The sequence below is a fragment of the Triturus cristatus genome, chromosome 5_2, assembly GCF_964204655.1.
Source record: "Triturus cristatus chromosome 5_2, aTriCri1.1, whole genome shotgun sequence".
In the NCBI taxonomy this organism is placed as follows: Eukaryota; Metazoa; Chordata; class Amphibia; order Caudata; family Salamandridae; genus Triturus; species Triturus cristatus.
Window position 1 is genome coordinate 1,121,562,978 of NC_140588.1, and position 17,816 is coordinate 1,121,580,793.

Below are 17,816 nucleotides of genomic sequence, written 5' to 3' on the forward strand. Positions count from 1 at the left end.
CTGGAGGAGATCAGTGCGGAGCCTGGAGGAGATCAGTGCGGAGCCTGGAGGAGATCAGTGCGGTGCCTGGAGGAGATCAGTGCGGCATCTGGAGCTCAGTGCGGTGCCTGGAGGAGATCAGTGCTGTGCCTGGAGGAGATCAGTGCGGTGCCTGGAGGAGATCAGTGCGGTGCCTGGAGGAGATCAGTGCGGCGTCTGGAGCTCAGTGCGGAGCCTGGAGGAGACAGTGCGGCGTCTGGAGCTCAGTGAGGAGCCTGGAGGAGATCAGTGCGGCGTCTGGAGCTCAGTGCGGTGCCTGCAGTGAGATGCCTACACATGATTGTAAAGGAATTAAACTAACAATGCTAGATTTACAATAGAATGATTTAAAGTATTAATAGCTCTGTTCCTCCTCACTGTAACGCAATAGAATTGCCGTCAATGTTTCATGGTAACCTTTGGGTGCAGTGGGGTGCATCTTAGCACTTGCCCTGGGTGCAACAGTACTTTTAAACAAGTATCTGAAAAAAAGGCTCCTACTGGGAGAATACTAATATTAAAGCAAAAAGTAAGTACAACAGATATAAACTTTAGTATCACAAATCCATGGTCGTGATTTCTTTAGTAATGTTTAATAAAAGTACTTTACTGTTACTTTACATGTTTATGAATATAGTATAAAGTTCTTTCTCAAAGCAACACACCGTTTCTATATCATAATGTATAAAATCGCCTCACAATTTACATTGAAGTACAATCTCCATCACCTGAGCTATAACGTGTATGGACCACAATCGAGTGGTCTGAAGTTGGACATTTGTTGTGTACAGTCCTTAAGGGGAGGTTGGATGATGTTTAAGGCACTAAACAGTTTGCCGAAGAGCAGCGCTTCCCTTGGTTCAGGATGCTATCTTTCTTCTCATGTCTTGCAGATTACGACTCTGCCGTGGTCCTTGGGGTATTCACATTCAGGTAACCCATTTCTGAAGGCTGAGATGGTGATAAAGAAAGTGATGTCTGCAGGCCATTGACCGTGTCCTCATACTTTGCATCATGAATTGCTTTCAGACTTCCAATACAATCGGGCAGCCCTGCCGCTGAGCTGCTTACGTTTGGAAAGGACAAAGAAGTTCCAGCTAAATGTAGGCCATCCGAAGGGACGACATTCTTCATCTCCTCTAGGTTGAGTGTTTGGATGTTCTTTATCATACGCTCCAACGCACCAACCTGTGCGGTTAGCCGAAGGACACTTTCCTGAAGTTGCCGGTTTTCGGCCTCCGTAAAGTGTAACCGGCTCTCCAGGGATGTTATCTCCCACCTGTTGCTTTTCTCCATTTCTTCACAATCATTCATCTGCACTAAGAGGTCTCTTTTCTCATGAAGTAAGATTTCATTTTCTGTTGTAGCCTTTCGAATCCATGCCTGCTCCTTTTCGGCTTGACTTCGTATCAGTGCAAGTTCACTTACAAGCTGTTTAATGTGCAGGTTACATTGCTCAATTTCCTGCACATGCAACTCTTTTGCGCGACACAGTTTGGCTTTATGTCGAAGCTGCTTTTCATTATATTTTCGGATGTATTCATTAAGGTGCTTTTGACTTCGCTCATACTCAATGTGCAATTTTTCCTTTTCTTGCTGCACCAACGTCAGCTGATCTACAAGCTTCTGGTTGTTACTCTGGCAATCAAGGTGTTCACTGAACGTGGTCTTGTGGTTGTCATCAATTATGCGAAGCTTGGACTCCTGCTGGTGAACTCTGACCTGAAATTCGGTGTTTGTTTGTGTCAGAGAGGTCACTCTGTCCCGAAGACTTTTGATTTGCTGCTGTAGCTCTTCCACAGTCTGGTCAGATAGTTTTCTGCTAAGTTGTTCCTCTTCCAGTTGCCTTTTAAGTTTATTTTCATTTTCTTGGTGCTCCCTAGATTTGTTCTCAAATCGATTTTCCCGTAAAATACGGGCTTCTGTCAGGCACAGCTGATGTTGGGTCTCTTTCAGCAGCTGCTCAAGTTCCAAGATCCTCTTCTCGGCATCAGAAGCTTTGGATGCGGCCAGCGATAGCTTTTCTTGGAGGGTGACCTGCGTTTTTGAAGTTTGTTGCAGTTTAAGCTGGTCTACTTGGAGCTCTTTTACTTTCTGCCGAGTCCGTTCTAAGTCGGCATCGAGGCTGGCACACAGTTTGGAAGAATCTGCCAGTTTTTGCTGGACGTGCGTTAGTTCTCCTTTCACCTTGGTGTTTTCTTGCTGGAGAATGTTGTTGTTCTTCTGCAAGCTCAGGTTCTTGTCCCGTTCATGCCGCATCTCTTTTTCTGCCGCAATGAACAAGTTCTGAGCCCAGTGGAAATCTTGGCGCATCTGACGCATTTCCTCCTGCTGCTGCTGACGCAGAGAGTCCTCAGGTTGGTATACTGACCCACCACTATGCCGAGCAACCTCTGAATTTGGAGATTTTATGATCTGGCTTTGTGCATTTGTTAACTGTTGCCGAAGTTGTGCAGTTTCTTCTTTTTTGCTTTGAAGTTCATGCCTCATATTATCAAGATCATGACAGAGCTGGACATTTTCATTGAACAACTTTTCTTTTTCTACCATGCCTTCATAGAGCTGTCGCTGTAATGAGTCAAATTTGTGCTTACTCTCAGAAACGGCCAGATTTAATTCTACTTTTTCTTTTTCCAGACCTTCAATTATTTCTTCTAAGGCTGCTCTTTGAGCTGTGAGGTCTTTGATTGGGCTCCGGTTAGGGGTTGAAATCCCATTCTTGAACTCATGAGAGGTGCTTTGGTCCTTAGTCAAGTGTTTTGAACCACTGGATTCTTCTGAGAGGTGCGCCATCTCTTTCTCATCCCTCAAAGCCTTCTGTGCTGCTTCGAGGTCCAATTCCAGCTGGTGTCTCCACTCTCTTTCTGCAGCTAGGGTACTTTCAAGGATTTCAATGCTGTCTTCCTTGCTTCTGAACATCTGCTGGAAATCACTGGTCGTCTTCCGTACAGCTGCTACTTCTTGATGTTTGGTACTGGGTTTCTCAGTGCCTGTTTGCAGCTGTGATAACTGTGCCTCCAAATGCAAGATCTTTCTTTCAAGACCGTCTATGTCACATTCAAAGTTGTCCTTTTCTTCCTTTCTTTTGTTCTGTGTCTCCCCTAGAATGGACTCTAGTTCTTCGTTCCGTTCTACTAATTCATCGTACTCACGCTGAATCTTCTGTATCTTGTGTAGGAGCTCATTGTTCTTACATTCCCTCTCAACAATTTGTGCCTGACATTGTCTATGAATCGCTTCATCGCTGGGCCGTGACTTTTCTGGAGTCACACGAGTAACCATATTTTTTGTAGAACTTTCTGTCCCTGCATTCTGTAGCAGTAGGCTAGCAGACGGCGGCACTCGCTCGTCAGTCTGTTGGGTTAATACTTCCCGCTGTTCCTTCTGGCACTCATTAATACTTAAGTTTAGCTTTTCAATTAGCTCCATGTATTCTTTTCTTTCAGAGTCCAATGATCTGACACGGTTGCGCAGTGCCAGAATTTCTTTATCTAATCTGTTGTTATGCTCCTTGGCCTTCTGCAACTCTTGCGATTCCAATGTCTCCTGTTCTTGTTTCTTCATGTCTAGCTCAAACGTCAGTCGTCGGATTTCAGCATGAGCCATCTGGAGCCTCTGAGCGGCTTCGTCCAGATCTCTCTCTACAAACTCCCGCAGTTTCTTTTCCTTGACAAACTCTTCATCATGCATGGTGGTTTCTGCAGTTGTGCTGTCTTTGTATAAGCCAAACAGCTTCTTCCACGGGTTCTGGATTAATGTCTCCTTGGTTTCATGGAGGGCGTGACGCTGCTGCAGTTGTTCCTCCAATGTATGATGGATCATCTGCAGCTCATCCTTGAGCTGCGCTTCACGGACGCTTCCAAAATGAAGGCCGAGCTTTTCTTCATCCTGTTCTAGTTTCTCCAAAAGTGTGGCTCTCTCGACCAATAAATAGGCAATCTGTTCGTTTGGGCTGCTGTGCGCGATTTCCTCAAGCCCTTCCTGGTCCAGCATCTCCTCCACCTCCTTCACCTGCGCATCGTAATGAAGGCGCAGCTGCTGCAGCTCACTTCTGAGCTGTTCATTCTCCTTTTCAAAGTCCGAAGTTGGAAGGTCCCGCTCCTCAGTCAGCATACGGATGTGATCCGCGTAACGCTCTACGTCTTTCATTTCTTCTGCCTGCTGCTGTCGGAGCAAGTGCAAATCGTGGTTGATGGAAGATAATTTGCCTTCACTGCGCTGGTACAAATGCCAGAGATGGCACAGACACTCCTCAACACTCGTTGAAGGATCGAGCCCAGTTTCTTTTAGCACTCTCAGTACATCCTCCCAAGCATTTTCAGGTTTAACTTGCTCCATCATAGCTGGGGACAAGAACTTGTAATTTCCTTTATGCGTCAAACAGATAGGATGTTCTTCACGTGGCAGGATTAGAGTAGAGATGAAAGCGACACCACCATCTGGTCACTGGTAGCCTGATCACCAATTCAGCAGCCAGCTCCTCCATGCCAACAGCAAGAACCAGGAAGCGCTTGATTTTAAAAGAAAAGAAAAAAAATGTCAGGTGTTATCTAGTATAACAGATTAACAAAAGATACACATACGATTCAGGTGCAGAAATGAAACACTGCAAGATGCCACAGTGATACTCTGGAAATTCCTGACATGATTTGACTACACATGGATAAGACTTTACTCCCAACATAGTTTGGGCTCTAGTATGAGAGTGTCTAAAAGTGGGAAAGGTTGGACAGCCACAGGTCAATGGAGGTAAAGTGCTGTAGAAGGCACTAAAAAGAAAGCAGCTATAAAAACGTAAACTAGCTGTGAATGCGATAAGCTCAGGAATATAGCAAAACTAGAAGTGAAACACCACGGGCATGTGACACAGCTGAGGAAGATAGAAAGACCTGGCGTGGACGAGATAGCACTAAGAGGCCTGAGGAACAGCCCAGCCCGTTCATCGCTACCAGTAAAAGGGCATGGCAAAAAATCATGTCCGTGGGACTGCTAGCAGACGTAATGGACAAAGACAATGGCTATCAGCTCACTGGCCTGCAGGTAGGACATGTGTAGGTATTGGGTGAGAAAGTTCAGACCTAGAGAATAACCACCAAGTCCAGCAAAGTTCTTAGGAAGGTGGGCAGGGGGCAAGGCTGGGCCAGGGGCCAGCTCACTGGGCCCTCCAGGCAGGAAGGCAGTCCAAAGTGGCGGTTCCTCCTGGCCTCCAGCAGCAGCAGCCCCCCTCAGGATCCTGGAAGAGAACCGTTTCTGTGGGGACACAGCCCCATTTTTATACAGTAAAACCCTTTGTCTCAGGGTGCAGGGAAGGGGCGAACCAGTTACAACTGGTTCCTGAGCACTTTGTTTTGCTCAGCCCCTCTCCCTATTCAGAGTGCAGGCCAGGGTCATCAGTCGCACCACAGGGGGCGGAGCCAGCATTGTGTGGGGAAAACCCAGCCCTATTCAGGACCCAGGTGTACTCCTCCCACCCATCTAGCTGCTGATCTCCCTATTCACCACTGGGTGACTCCTCCTGACTCTGGGGAATCCCTAGCCCGTCACATGACCTCAGCCAGCCAATCGCCAGACAAGGCACACATTTCACACGGCACACAGAAGTGCCCACTTCTAGAAGTGGCACTTCCATACTAGGTACATGCACGCCGCACACATCATCGCGCAGCATTTCATCACACGAGTCCGCACATACCAGACTCGACCCTGCACACCCCATGCATCAGGAACTACCAGGGACACATACATTCCCCATGCATTCCTATGGGAGGGCAGGCCTATCTCACCACATGCACTCAGAGGGCGCACGCACTTTACTCTGGGACACAGGGAAAGTGCGCAGAAACCAAAACCAAAAATCACTACCACCAGGTCACCAATAAAAGCAAAAAGTTCAGGGGTGAACCTGCCAGAAGGGCCAAGTCCAACACCTAGTAACTGCTGGGATCCGTCAGGAGCCCGTGCTCAATGCAACACCACACTGGCGTACCTTTGGCCGCTGTAAGTCACTATCATAGAAGATGCCTGAAGGTCATACACTATGTACACAACCAACAAAGCACGGTTGCAATGTCCTCGTACAAAGCTCGCATAAGAGCTTGACCAAAAGGCATTGCCTCTACACTCTGTATACAATCTAACCTCCTGCAATGTGTGCAACATAAACAGGTGTGCCTGATATAAATGTGACCATTGGTCACATACATAGAGTGCATGGGGTATGGTGAAGACCATACCATGATTATACCATGGCCCTTCATATAAAAGACACACGGTCATGCACATTAGACGGCCACAGTTCACCCCCCCCTTTGCTCTCTGCTCATAACCAGTGCTTGGTGGAGAGATAATTGCATATCTACCCACATGTTGACTACATTTACGTGTTGGGTCACAAGCACAGTTCATTCAGCTATGTTTATCATGGATATAGGTATATCTCGCTTTAAAATATATATATATTTTTGGGAAAACAATGTGTGGTTGCCAGTGTGATACATATATATATATATACTTGACAAGGACTTGGATTTCAAGTGCACAATAAATCGTTGTGCCGTTTCCTGGTGTGCCGCCTCTTTACTCATAACTAAACGAGTTGTGGATTAAGGAATTCACATATAATAAGTGGTTGCTGCTACCACGGGCGGTGCCAACGCTGTAGGAAGGGGACTGCCGAAGCAGCGATCCGGTGAAATATAATATATATATATATATATATATATATATAATATATATATATATATATATATGTAGATTATTTTTTGCAAGATCTGGTCAAAAAACTTCCATCGTATGTGAAGGATACGGGAGATTTTCTTAACAAAATCCGCAATATTGAATGGAATGATGATTGTATTCTTATGGCATTAGACATAGAATCTCTATACACGAGTATTAATTATGGGACAGGTATAAGAGCAATCCGCCATTTTTTAAACTCACGATCCATTGACTGTTTTAATCATAACACGATGTTAATTGACATGATCACCTATTGCCTAAACAACAATTACTTCATGTTCAAAAATGATGTTTATGTTCAGAAGCAGGGTGTTGCGATGGGGGCCTGTTTCTCCCCCAGCTATGCTTGTTTACATGTTGGCTGGTGGGAGGAACAGGTTCTCAAGCGCGCCCACTCGGCTAAATATGAAGGGAACATTCGTCATTGGTTAAGATTTATGGACAATGTTTTTGTTGTATGGCAAGGAAACATGGCTAGTGCACTGAAATTTGTCGAAACCATCAACACTAACGATGAGAATCTTAAATTTACATCAGTAATTAGTGCGAAGGAGGTGGATTTCCTAGATGTAAAAATTTATTTGAAAGAAGGAAAATTAGCTACCACTCTCCACCGGAAAAGCACGGCAGGAAATTCAACACTCCATGCCCGAAGTGCACATCCAAAACATGTTATTGACAATATCCCTTATGGTGAAATTTTACGTTTAACCCCTTGAGTGCCCATGACGAGATGGTCTCGTCATGGGCCGCGGTTGCGCTGTGCCCATGACGAGACTATCTCGTCATGAGCCCCGCCCGCTAATGAAACGCCCGGCACAGGGCGTGGAAAGGGCGGGGCACTCAAGGGGTTAAAAAGAATCTGCAGCACACAGGAAGATCTTAAGTCATGCACCGAGGAAGCTTTGAGTAGATTCAGAAAGAGGGTATAGAGAGGCAATTTTAACATCTTCAGTCAATAAAGCAAACTCAAGGTCACGCAATTCACTCCTAGAACAAAATTTGGAGAAGAAACAAATAGTTAATACTGACAATGAGGGACCTAGATTGATTCTCACATTCAATCAGCAAGAAAGAAAATTGAGATCAATCATTAATAAAAATTGGCCAATCATTTTAACTGATGGAGTCCTAGCATCTAGAGTCAGGACTGTTCCTACTATTACCTTCAGAAAAGGGATCACAATGCGATCACAGATAGTTAAAAGCAGTCCTGAACTAGGCAAAATAGAGTCATGACTACAACCTATTGGTTTTTTTTAAGTGTAGCACATGTCGGGCCTGCAAATTTGGGATGAATACCACTCATTTTCTCACTCCATTCAGCAAGGAGAAACAGGCGATTAGAGGGAACTACAATTGTAGAACAGATTACGCTGTGTATGTTCTGACGTGCACCTGTGGCCTTCGGTATGTGGGCAGTACCAAATTACAGGTGCACGTCAGAATTCTACAGCATTTGCGAGCTATCGTGAACAATGATACAGCCTATCCGGTAGCTAGGCATTTCAAAACCCAACACAATAACAGCCTTCAAGATTTAAGGTATTTTGTAACTGCAGCCATTCCAAAACAACGAAGAGGGGGAGACAGAATGCTCATTAAGACAACTGGAGTCCAAAATAATCTTAGAGCTGAACAGTAAATACCCCAATGGCCTAAACACAACTGAGGACATGCATTATTTTTTATGAGATCCTATTTTTTATGGCGTGGTTGTTTATGAATTATACGTTTTGTATGTGTTTTTTATTGAGTACCATGCTATATTTGAGAAATAGGATAAGTCATTGTGATTCCTTATGTATTGTATAATGAGACTGCATCTTAGTATTGTTAAACAACAGTTCAACTTGACCACCCCAGAAATTTACGATATCTTTTAACTAATTTTAATAATTGGTTATTATGGAATGAAATCCTTTTTAGCAAGGCTTCTTTACTTTTCAAACAACTATTTTTAAGTATTTAGCAGTACTTATCATGTTGGTCACATGTATTTATTTAAGCATTGAAGCACTTTAGCCAATCAAGCATTTCATTAATAGTACTTGGCACTTTATGGAGAACGCGTTATTTGCACAGACTTTTTTAACTTATTTTGATACTACCTCATGTCATAGATTTAAACATTATCCAACCTAGAGGTAGCTGTAGTGATTAATCAGCATCAATACTGATCTACTCATCTAAGCATTGAAGCACTTTAGTTAATTAAGCACTTTATTAATAGCACTTGGCACTTTATTGAGAACGCGTTATATGCACATACTTTTTAACTTACACTGATATTACCTCATGTCATAGATTTAGACATTGTCTAATCTAGAGGTAGCCGGAGGGATAAATCAGCATCAACACTGATTGAATATCAGATGCCATTAATACAAGATGAGGGTTCAAACAACATCATAGATAAAACAATACACTATTACTTGTATCGCTGTCAATACGGATATTTGCAATTAGCCAACAACTAAGGTTATATGACAAACAGTTTGGGTGTTTCAGCGTTTTAAATAGGACATGGTGTATTTATACACACATTAAAGGGAATTTGTGACAGCTCCTTTAAGACATTAAGTCTAAATCATATATGGCAAAACCTTTTAAGTTGAATGCTTTACAAGGTTGTCGTTCAAAAGGTATATAGATCTGTACATAGTCAACGTAATTTTAAAACGCGGACAATTTTGTTGAAGAGTTTATGTCAACATGGTGTTTGTTTTATTATCCACAAGCTTTGTTCAGCGTACAATAAGTTTATAATAATTATGTATGAGTGTTGTACCCTGCTCTACTGTTAAACATCCTTCAGATTTGAAGGAAAAAAGTGGTAAAGAAAAGTTAATAGTATGTTTTCATCACATGTGTTCGGGTGTAGCACTGCATCTTTAAAAATGAAAAAACCAGCCTTAGCGTTTGTGGTAACGTGAGATCATGGGCACTTGTTGCTCGAAACGCGTCACGAATGAGGTCTTTGGAAGAATAAAACATCTCTGCCAACATATCGGTGGGTTTGTGTGCTTTCCTCTCGCCGGCCAGGAGGTTTGGAATAGCGTTTGTTTTTGGATATATATATATATATATCCATATCCTACTGGAGGCCACCAAGTAGATAATTATAGTAGGGTGTAGTTTCCATAGGAAGAGCGTTTTTTACATTTCCAATAACATTGGCATCCTTTGACAAATCCTTGCGCAATTTTTTTTAACTAGTATGATGCTCACTTTAGCTGCCGACTTAAAAGTTTTGAGGTGATCCATTAAGCAGGGGCCAAGAAAAAGGGGGAGTCCCAAAATGCATTTTTCTCATGTTAATTCTCATAGAGATCTTGGACATGACTACATCCCGAACTGCTGAACGGAATGACATCAAATTTAGCAGAAAGGAAGCTGTTGGTCCAGAAATCAACCTTTTTTTTAAATTGGTGTAAATCTGCTCAGCAGTTTTTGAAATATGAAGGCAAATCCAAATTTGTATATATAGGGTCGCGAAGGCTCCACGATCCCTCGCAATCTTGTGCTGAGATCTCATTAGCTGGCAACACTACAAACCACGAAGTGTTGGCAGCCATCTTGGGACTCGGCTAGCCTCTGGCCCCTGCAGGGACAAAAAATAATTTAATAAAGCAAAACATCTGGAGAATCCGCAACTACCGCCGAAAAAAGTGCAGACTCCTGGGTACCTTTAGTAATCAGCCCTGGGGTGGGCCAGGCCCGGGGGGCATGTTCAAGATAAAGGAGGGGGCAATCAGGACCCCCGTCCTGGGGTTCAAAAAATGTTCCGGGGAACACCACCTACCCCAGGCTTGAGTAAATTTAAAGGGTGGGGGGGGCCTGTCGGACTCCCGCTGTCCCCGGGGACCACCACCTCTCCAAGGCTTTGGAATTTGTATTGGGGGGTGGCAGAGATCTAAGTGCCCCCGGGACCACCACCTCCATGGGGCCAATGTCAACAAGAAAAGAGGGGGGCCGCGCAGCCTGTCTCCTGGAGCCATATATGGCCCTGGGAACCACCATCCCCTAAGGCCGGCTCCTGCTGTGTCCTGGGGTGTCCACCCCCAGGACATAGCTGTTTGCTTTGGCTTGACGGGAGCTTTACAGCTTCCTCCAAGCAGTCACGGCCGGCATTGCTCGCGGGTGGGGGAACAGGGGTAGCGCAGGGGGTTAAATGTAATAATAAGATTTTTTTTCTTGTTTTAATTACTCTGCTCCTGCCCCCAGCAGGAACAGAAAGCAGGCAGGCAGCCAGGCTCCCTCCCCTAATCTAATCCCAATGCTGCAAGCAGAATTGTGATTTGTCAGGCTGCTGCCCAGCCAGGGGCTTATCAGGAGGCCATGTTCTCAGCCTGCATGGAGAAGGACAGAGTGTGCATGACTGGTTTGGACATCCCCAGAGGGCTGACCAAACAGTCTTTGAACACTCAGGACTGGGCACACCATACCTTCCCTGCCGTGCTCAAAGAGCAGCCCTGGCCACTGACGCGCCCGCAACCAAACATAAAATGTTAATAACTGAAAGTTATTACCATTTTATGTTTCTGCTTCTTGCACTGTGAGAAAGCAGTGGGGCGACTCTCCTTCCCCCTAGTGGAAGAACCGCCCCTGCCGCCAATCCACAGCAAACACTCCGCTTTCAGCAAGCAAGGGCATTGAAAATGCTCTTGCTTGCTGGAAGCAGAGCAGAATTGCTTTCAAACATAGGGAGCTGCCTTTCCAGCAGGTCCCTATGTCTGAAAGCAATGCCGGCTTCCGCAGGAGGCGGGAAGTCGGCAAGGACCGCAGGGGCCTTCACACTCCCACCGAGGTCCCCAGCGAAAGTCACTGGGTGCCCTGGGTGGGACCAGAGCACCCAGAATGAAGGCTGGGCCCCGGGTGATGGGGTCCCTGGGGCCAAATTCGGCCCGGGATAGGGGCTGCGCATCCCCCCTAGCCCAGCTATAAATGGCCGGGCCCCCTCCCCTAGTAGTAGTGAATTTCAGGATCGGGGTCCCGGGACTGAAATCGGAAACCTCATCCCTTTTCTCCACCACACTGCAAACGCAACTACAAGTTAAAAAAACATAGACATTAACTTAAAGATCAAAGGTTGCAGGGACGTTATAGTTAGGAAATAGAATTTGAAAAACCTTAGATATTCAATTAAAAAGGGGGGTCATCAGAGGCTCCCTCCACTCTGCAAACGTGCCTCCTGGCGCACTACTGGTTGGGGAATAAAGTCCTTTGGCTGCTGAGGGATCTTGGGGGGCAAAACCCCCCACTGTTACCTCTAGTAAGTCCTACACAACGGGATTGCGGAGAGCTCGAATGACACTGTACCACATGCCACTGTATGGCACGACACTCCACTGTTTCGTACGACATGCCACTCCACTGAACAATACACCACTCCACTTCAAGACCCTCCACTCCACTGTTTTACACTACATGCCACTCCACTCTATGACTCGCACCTAAAATCTACAACACGCAAACCAGTCCAGCACATGCCACAGAACTCCACATTATGACATCTCACTTCACTCTACACCACTACAATCTATGCCCCTGCACTCTAAGAAACTGTACTGCACACCACTCTATCATGTACCACTCCATTCTACTGTATGACATGCTACCTCACTCTACGCCATTCCACAACACTTTATTCCACTGTATGGTACTGTACTCCACTGTATGCTACTTTAATGTGTGAAACACAACCCCATGTTACTCCACTCTACAAAAGTCTACTCCACTCTATGTCACTCTGCGATACTTTACAGCATTCTATGCTACTCTACGGCACACTACAACACTCTATGCAACTCCCTCTACGCCAGTCCACGTCACTTTACTCCACTCTAGTCTATGACATACTACTGCACTATACTCCACTGTACTACAGTATTCCACTCTACACCATGGGTTGATACTCCACTGTACGACAGTGTATGCTAGTACACTCTAACACACAACAGCACGCCACTCCACTCTACAACACTCTGTGCCCCTTCCCTGTACACCAATCTACAATACACCACTCTACAGTGCGATACCCCACCTCAATCTACAAAACACTACTCATCTCTACGACACTCCACTCTACATTACTCCACTCTATAACACTCCATTGTATGCCACAACACTACACCACTCAACTGTATGCCACTCCACTGTACTCCTTTTAACGACACAATACTCTAATTCACGCCAATCCACTCTGTGAGACGCCACTCCACTGTACAACACACCACCCTTTGACACTCCTCTTTACTCCATGAAACGCCACTCCACTCTATGCCCCTCCACACCAATGTATTCCACTCTATGACACTGTATAACATCCCACTTCATTCTACACCCCATACTCTACGCAACTCTACTTAATGACACGCCAAACGACACCCCACTTTGTGACACTCCACTCCACTCCACACCTTTCCATTGTAGGACATGCCATTCCACTCTACAACACACCACTACACAGTTCTCACTCTGTGACACGCCACTACACTACACTACACAAGATGCCACTCCACTCTATGCCACTCTACCCCACTCTATGACATGCCTCTCCACTCTACTGTACAACACTCCACGCCAATGCACTCTACTCCACTTTATGCCCCTACATTCTACTCCACTAAACACTATACAACAAGCTAGTCCACTCTACTCTACGACACGCCACTCCTAAGACACTCCATTCAACTATATGGCGCTTTATTCTACTCTACACCGCTCCACTCAACGACAATGTACAACATTTTATGCAGGACTACAATACAACACTTTACTACACATTATGCCCCTCTACTCTACTACACTATATGACACGCCACTCTACTCCTCTCTACGACATGTCAATATGAACTTTAGCATATGTTTTAACTAATATTTTGAACAATAGAAAGTTTATCTGGGCTTTACAAACACAAAGAACATTTAAAATGTGAAGTATTGTAGAGTACAGTGGAGTGGAGTATCAGACTGGAGAAGAGTGGTGCGGTTTTCTCTAAATTGTACATGTCAAAAGAGCCACCACTGGACTGTTGGTGGTTTAGGACGGAGCCAGGCTACTGCTATTTCAATCTTGCTACTGCCATGGCTATAGATGTAAAGTAGAGCATCCCCATGTAATTTCTGCTTCACCAAGTGTCTCCTTTAAGAAAGCCTCAATCCCGGCTCTTAGCAACTGTAATTTCATACATAAACAAAACAAGGGAGACAAATCCACTGGTGCCACCCAAACCCGGGGAAACTGAGAATCAGGTCTCTTATTCCAGCTAAACATCTTGGCCGATATATAATACAAATTTAAAAAAACTGTCAAATAGTGTTAGCTCTGTAGACATGCAGCTAGCAACACTTCAGAAACTCACCTTCCTGCTTGGTGCTGTATTTCATCTGGTATTGTATAGATCAAAGCATTATATATTTCCCCGATCCCAGCCAGCTTAGTGCCCTTTATAAGCTTCATGATGAAATCCAGGACCTGCAAATATTTTTTTTAAGCATTGCCTAGGCAATCAAATTTCAGTTAAAAGTCTGTAAACAATAACATTTGTTGTGAATAAAGAGTTCCTCCAGCCGGACAACTCCTGCCCGCTCCCAAGTCCTACAAACCACATCATGAAATACGGATAGTAAGATAGATGATCTCCATAACGGGGTACATTGATTATACTTAGTGATCCCAATTTTTGCCCCAAGTGACTTCCAGATTTTGAAGGCCACCACAGTAGTTTTAAATTTGACTTTCTTAAAATTACTACTTTCTAAATTTAGGGCAAAACAATCCCCTAGCCTCCTAGCCCAAGGGCAATTCGTAAATGGTTGTTAGCTCTGTCCGAACTACCACAGAATCCTCACTATCAGTAATCAGAATCCACATATTCTGTAAGAAAGATGTCCAGTGATAAAATTGGAAATTTGGCATTGCCCAGCCACCTCTTTCTCTAGGAAGCACCAGGTATCATAGGGAATGCCGCAATATTGTATACAGCTACATAAAGTTAAAGCAGAATGCTTAAACTTTTCTAAGCCATGTGTGTTTCTACCTTAAGTGGTATTATCCTAAATAGGTACAGGATTTTCAGTACTACAATCATTTTTACAACATTGCACCTACCCACTAATGTTGGTAGGTTATTCTACTTAGATCCTGCCTGACTTTGGTTAGTATTGGGGCATAATTTATAGCTATGACTTTGTCCACTTTCGCTGTAATACTAATCCCTAAATACATTGCACTTTCTACTTGACTGCTGTCACTAAAGACAATGGCCTTTGTGCAGACTATCTGGGACTTCCCTTTATTAAGAAGATATCTGGAGAAAGCCCAAATAATTCAGCTTCCTTTTTTATTTCCCTCAGGGCACTCGCAGCTCAGGAGTAAGTACTGTGGTGTCGTCAGCATATACTAGAATTTTTGTATCTATCCCTCTTATTTTCATTGGCCTTATAGAAGCATTTCTCTTTAGTTTATTGATAAAGGGGATTCTTTTGGCACAAAAAGAAGAGAACACGTGTATCCCTATCGAGTCCCCCTCATAATGGCAAATTCATCCCTGTGGCCCCCTCCTCCCATTAACTACAGTCTAGCCAATGGCCTGTGATACAGTGAAAACGTTTGGAGCAACTTTGGGGAAAAACTCCATAAGGTGACTAAGTGCTAAAAAGTGCTTATTCTTTCAAAATGCATATCTCCGGTTCCCTACATTGTCTTTTTGATGTCATTTTAAAGATAGAAATGAGACCTATTTGTATAAATGGGTGTTGGATTTTTATTGTAGGTTGTGTCGTAATTATTTACTGAATTGGTGTTTTAAATGCTTTACATACCCGTCTCCTAAGTTAAGCCTGCCTGCTCGAAGTAAAGCTACCACGGGTTGAACATGGGAATAAAAGGTTAACACTTATTACATGTAGTAAGGTAACCCAGTGTTATGCTATGCAAGAGGCAGCCACTAGAAAAGTGACATGGACATGTAAAACCTAAACCTAGATGTCCTACTTTTTAAATACAATGTACCCCGTCCAAGGAGCTTTTAGGGTCTACTTAGCGGTATCTTATAGGTACTAAAAAGGAAGGTTTAGTTCTAGTGAAAGGTTCATTTTGCAAGGTTGATGTGGCAGTTTAAAACTGCACTACTGGCTGCAGTGGCAGGCCTGAGACATGTTTTAAAGTGCTACTTTTGTGGGGGACACAAGGAGTGCTGCAGGCCCACTAGTAGCAATTAATTTACAGGCCTTGGGTACATGCAGGACCGTTTACTAAGGACTTACAAGTAAATTAAATATGCCACATAGGTGCGAGCCAATGTTACCATGTTTTAGGGGGAGAGCACAAGCACTTTGGCGCTGATAAGAAGTGGTAAAGTGCACAGAGTCCTAAAGTCAACAAAAATGAATTCAGCAAAACAGGAGGGGTGAATGCAAAGCCTTTGGGGGAGTACCACTCAAAGATGTCAGGTTTAGCAAACAGGAAGAGATTAGTCTAGAAGTGCTGTACTGTGCTGGCTTGCAGTATCATATTTTAATAAGACTGTGTCTTCCTCAAGAGCATTATTACCCCACGATTCCAGTGGCTCTTTTTATTTTCCTCCTCCACCCTATATCAACTGTTTCAGATAGTAGAACTTCCTTTTTTGGAAAGAAAACAGGAGCCAGACAAGGCGACTGCTAAATTTCTCAACGTATGCTCAGTTTGAGATCTTGGATCCATCCGTTTGGCAGACACACACATGATCAAATCTATGCTCGACGTACCCATGTAGAATTTCTCTTGCTGCAACAGTTTACGTGGACCGATCACAAGGCCATCTTCTTTTCTATTAATTAAGACAAACACGCTAGTCTATCCTGTGAATGTCATCCATCTCTGTTACTGAGTCCAGTACAAGAGGGGTTAAAATCCCAGGAACAACGGTTTCCTTTTTTTATTAGACCCTCACACACTCTATTAACATTGTGCTTCATTATCGGAACCAGGATGGGTTCAACCATTTTTCAGGGAGCTCTTCTGAATATTGTGGAACGGAAACAAAAAGCTAAATATACTTTGAGATCTTATCTGGTATCTTACGTAAGGTTCAAAACACAAATTTATACATGGCTCAAGGAAATTAGTGCCCTTATACCTCTCTCAATTCTGCCACGGCCGATCCCAAGCCCAGCTGCGAAAGGAGGAGTGTTATGCATGAGGCTAGCTACCCCACCATGTAAACAAAACCTCCTAGCTGCAGAAACGTCAACCAGAAGACTAAAAGACATCCCTGCCCTGTGGCGAGAGGATGAAGAGCTATGACAGCTTGTGGTGAAAGCCAGGAATCCCTGCAAGCCACATAGCTGATCCACCTGCTTTCGACCAAGACCATCTCCATCGGGACATGGAACGCGAGCACCATGTACGAGACAGGCAAGACAACCCAAGTGGCAGCAGAGATGAAAGAATGAAACCTTGCCCTGCCAGGCATCAGCGCAACCAGATGGACAAAGCCTGGACAGAAAAGACTGACTCTAGGAGGAATGCTGCTGTATTCTAGACACGAGACAGAGAATGCTTCACAAACTCCGAGAGTGGCATGGATGTTAACACCAGCCACCAACAGAGCTCTGATTGGATGGGAAGCTCAGGGCCCCAAAATCATCACAGGGACCTTCCGCACAAAGAAAAAGAGGATCAACATGAATGTTATCCAGTGCTAGGTACCTACAAATGACAGCAAAGAAGAGGAAAAAGAACAGTTTCATAACAAACTCCAGTCCATCCTGAAGAAAAGCCTTGAGAGAGACATCACCATACTGATGGGGGCCCTCAATGCCACGATTGAAATCGACAACAATGGATACGAAGGAGTCTTCGGCAACCATGGCCTCGGCAACATGAAAGTTCATGATAGGCTCGCAGATCTTCGTTCCCCGAACAGTCTGGTGATAGGAGGTTGTGTATTCTCACACAAAAGAATACACAAGGCAATGTGGGTGTCACCAGACCATTCAAAAGAGAATCAGATTGATAATGCATGCATTTCTGAGACATTCTGGAGGTACCCGAGAGATGTGAGAGT

At 44.4% G+C, this 17,816-nt stretch overlaps 1 protein-coding gene across 1 annotated transcript in view; it reads right to left on the reverse strand.

The window, feature by feature from the left end:
• Positions 1-595: 595 nt before the first annotated feature.
• The window catches only part of LOC146829867 (uncharacterized), a 41,061-nt gene continuing 23,840 nt past the window's right edge, over positions 596-17,816 (reverse strand). The window contains exon 2 of the mRNA XM_085608522.1: positions 596-4,528. Coding sequence (XP_085464648.1) covers positions 913-4,359 — 3,447 coding nt within the window. The 5' untranslated portion in view covers positions 4,360-4,528 and the 3' untranslated portion in view covers positions 596-912. The remainder of the gene's footprint in view (positions 4,529-17,816) is intronic.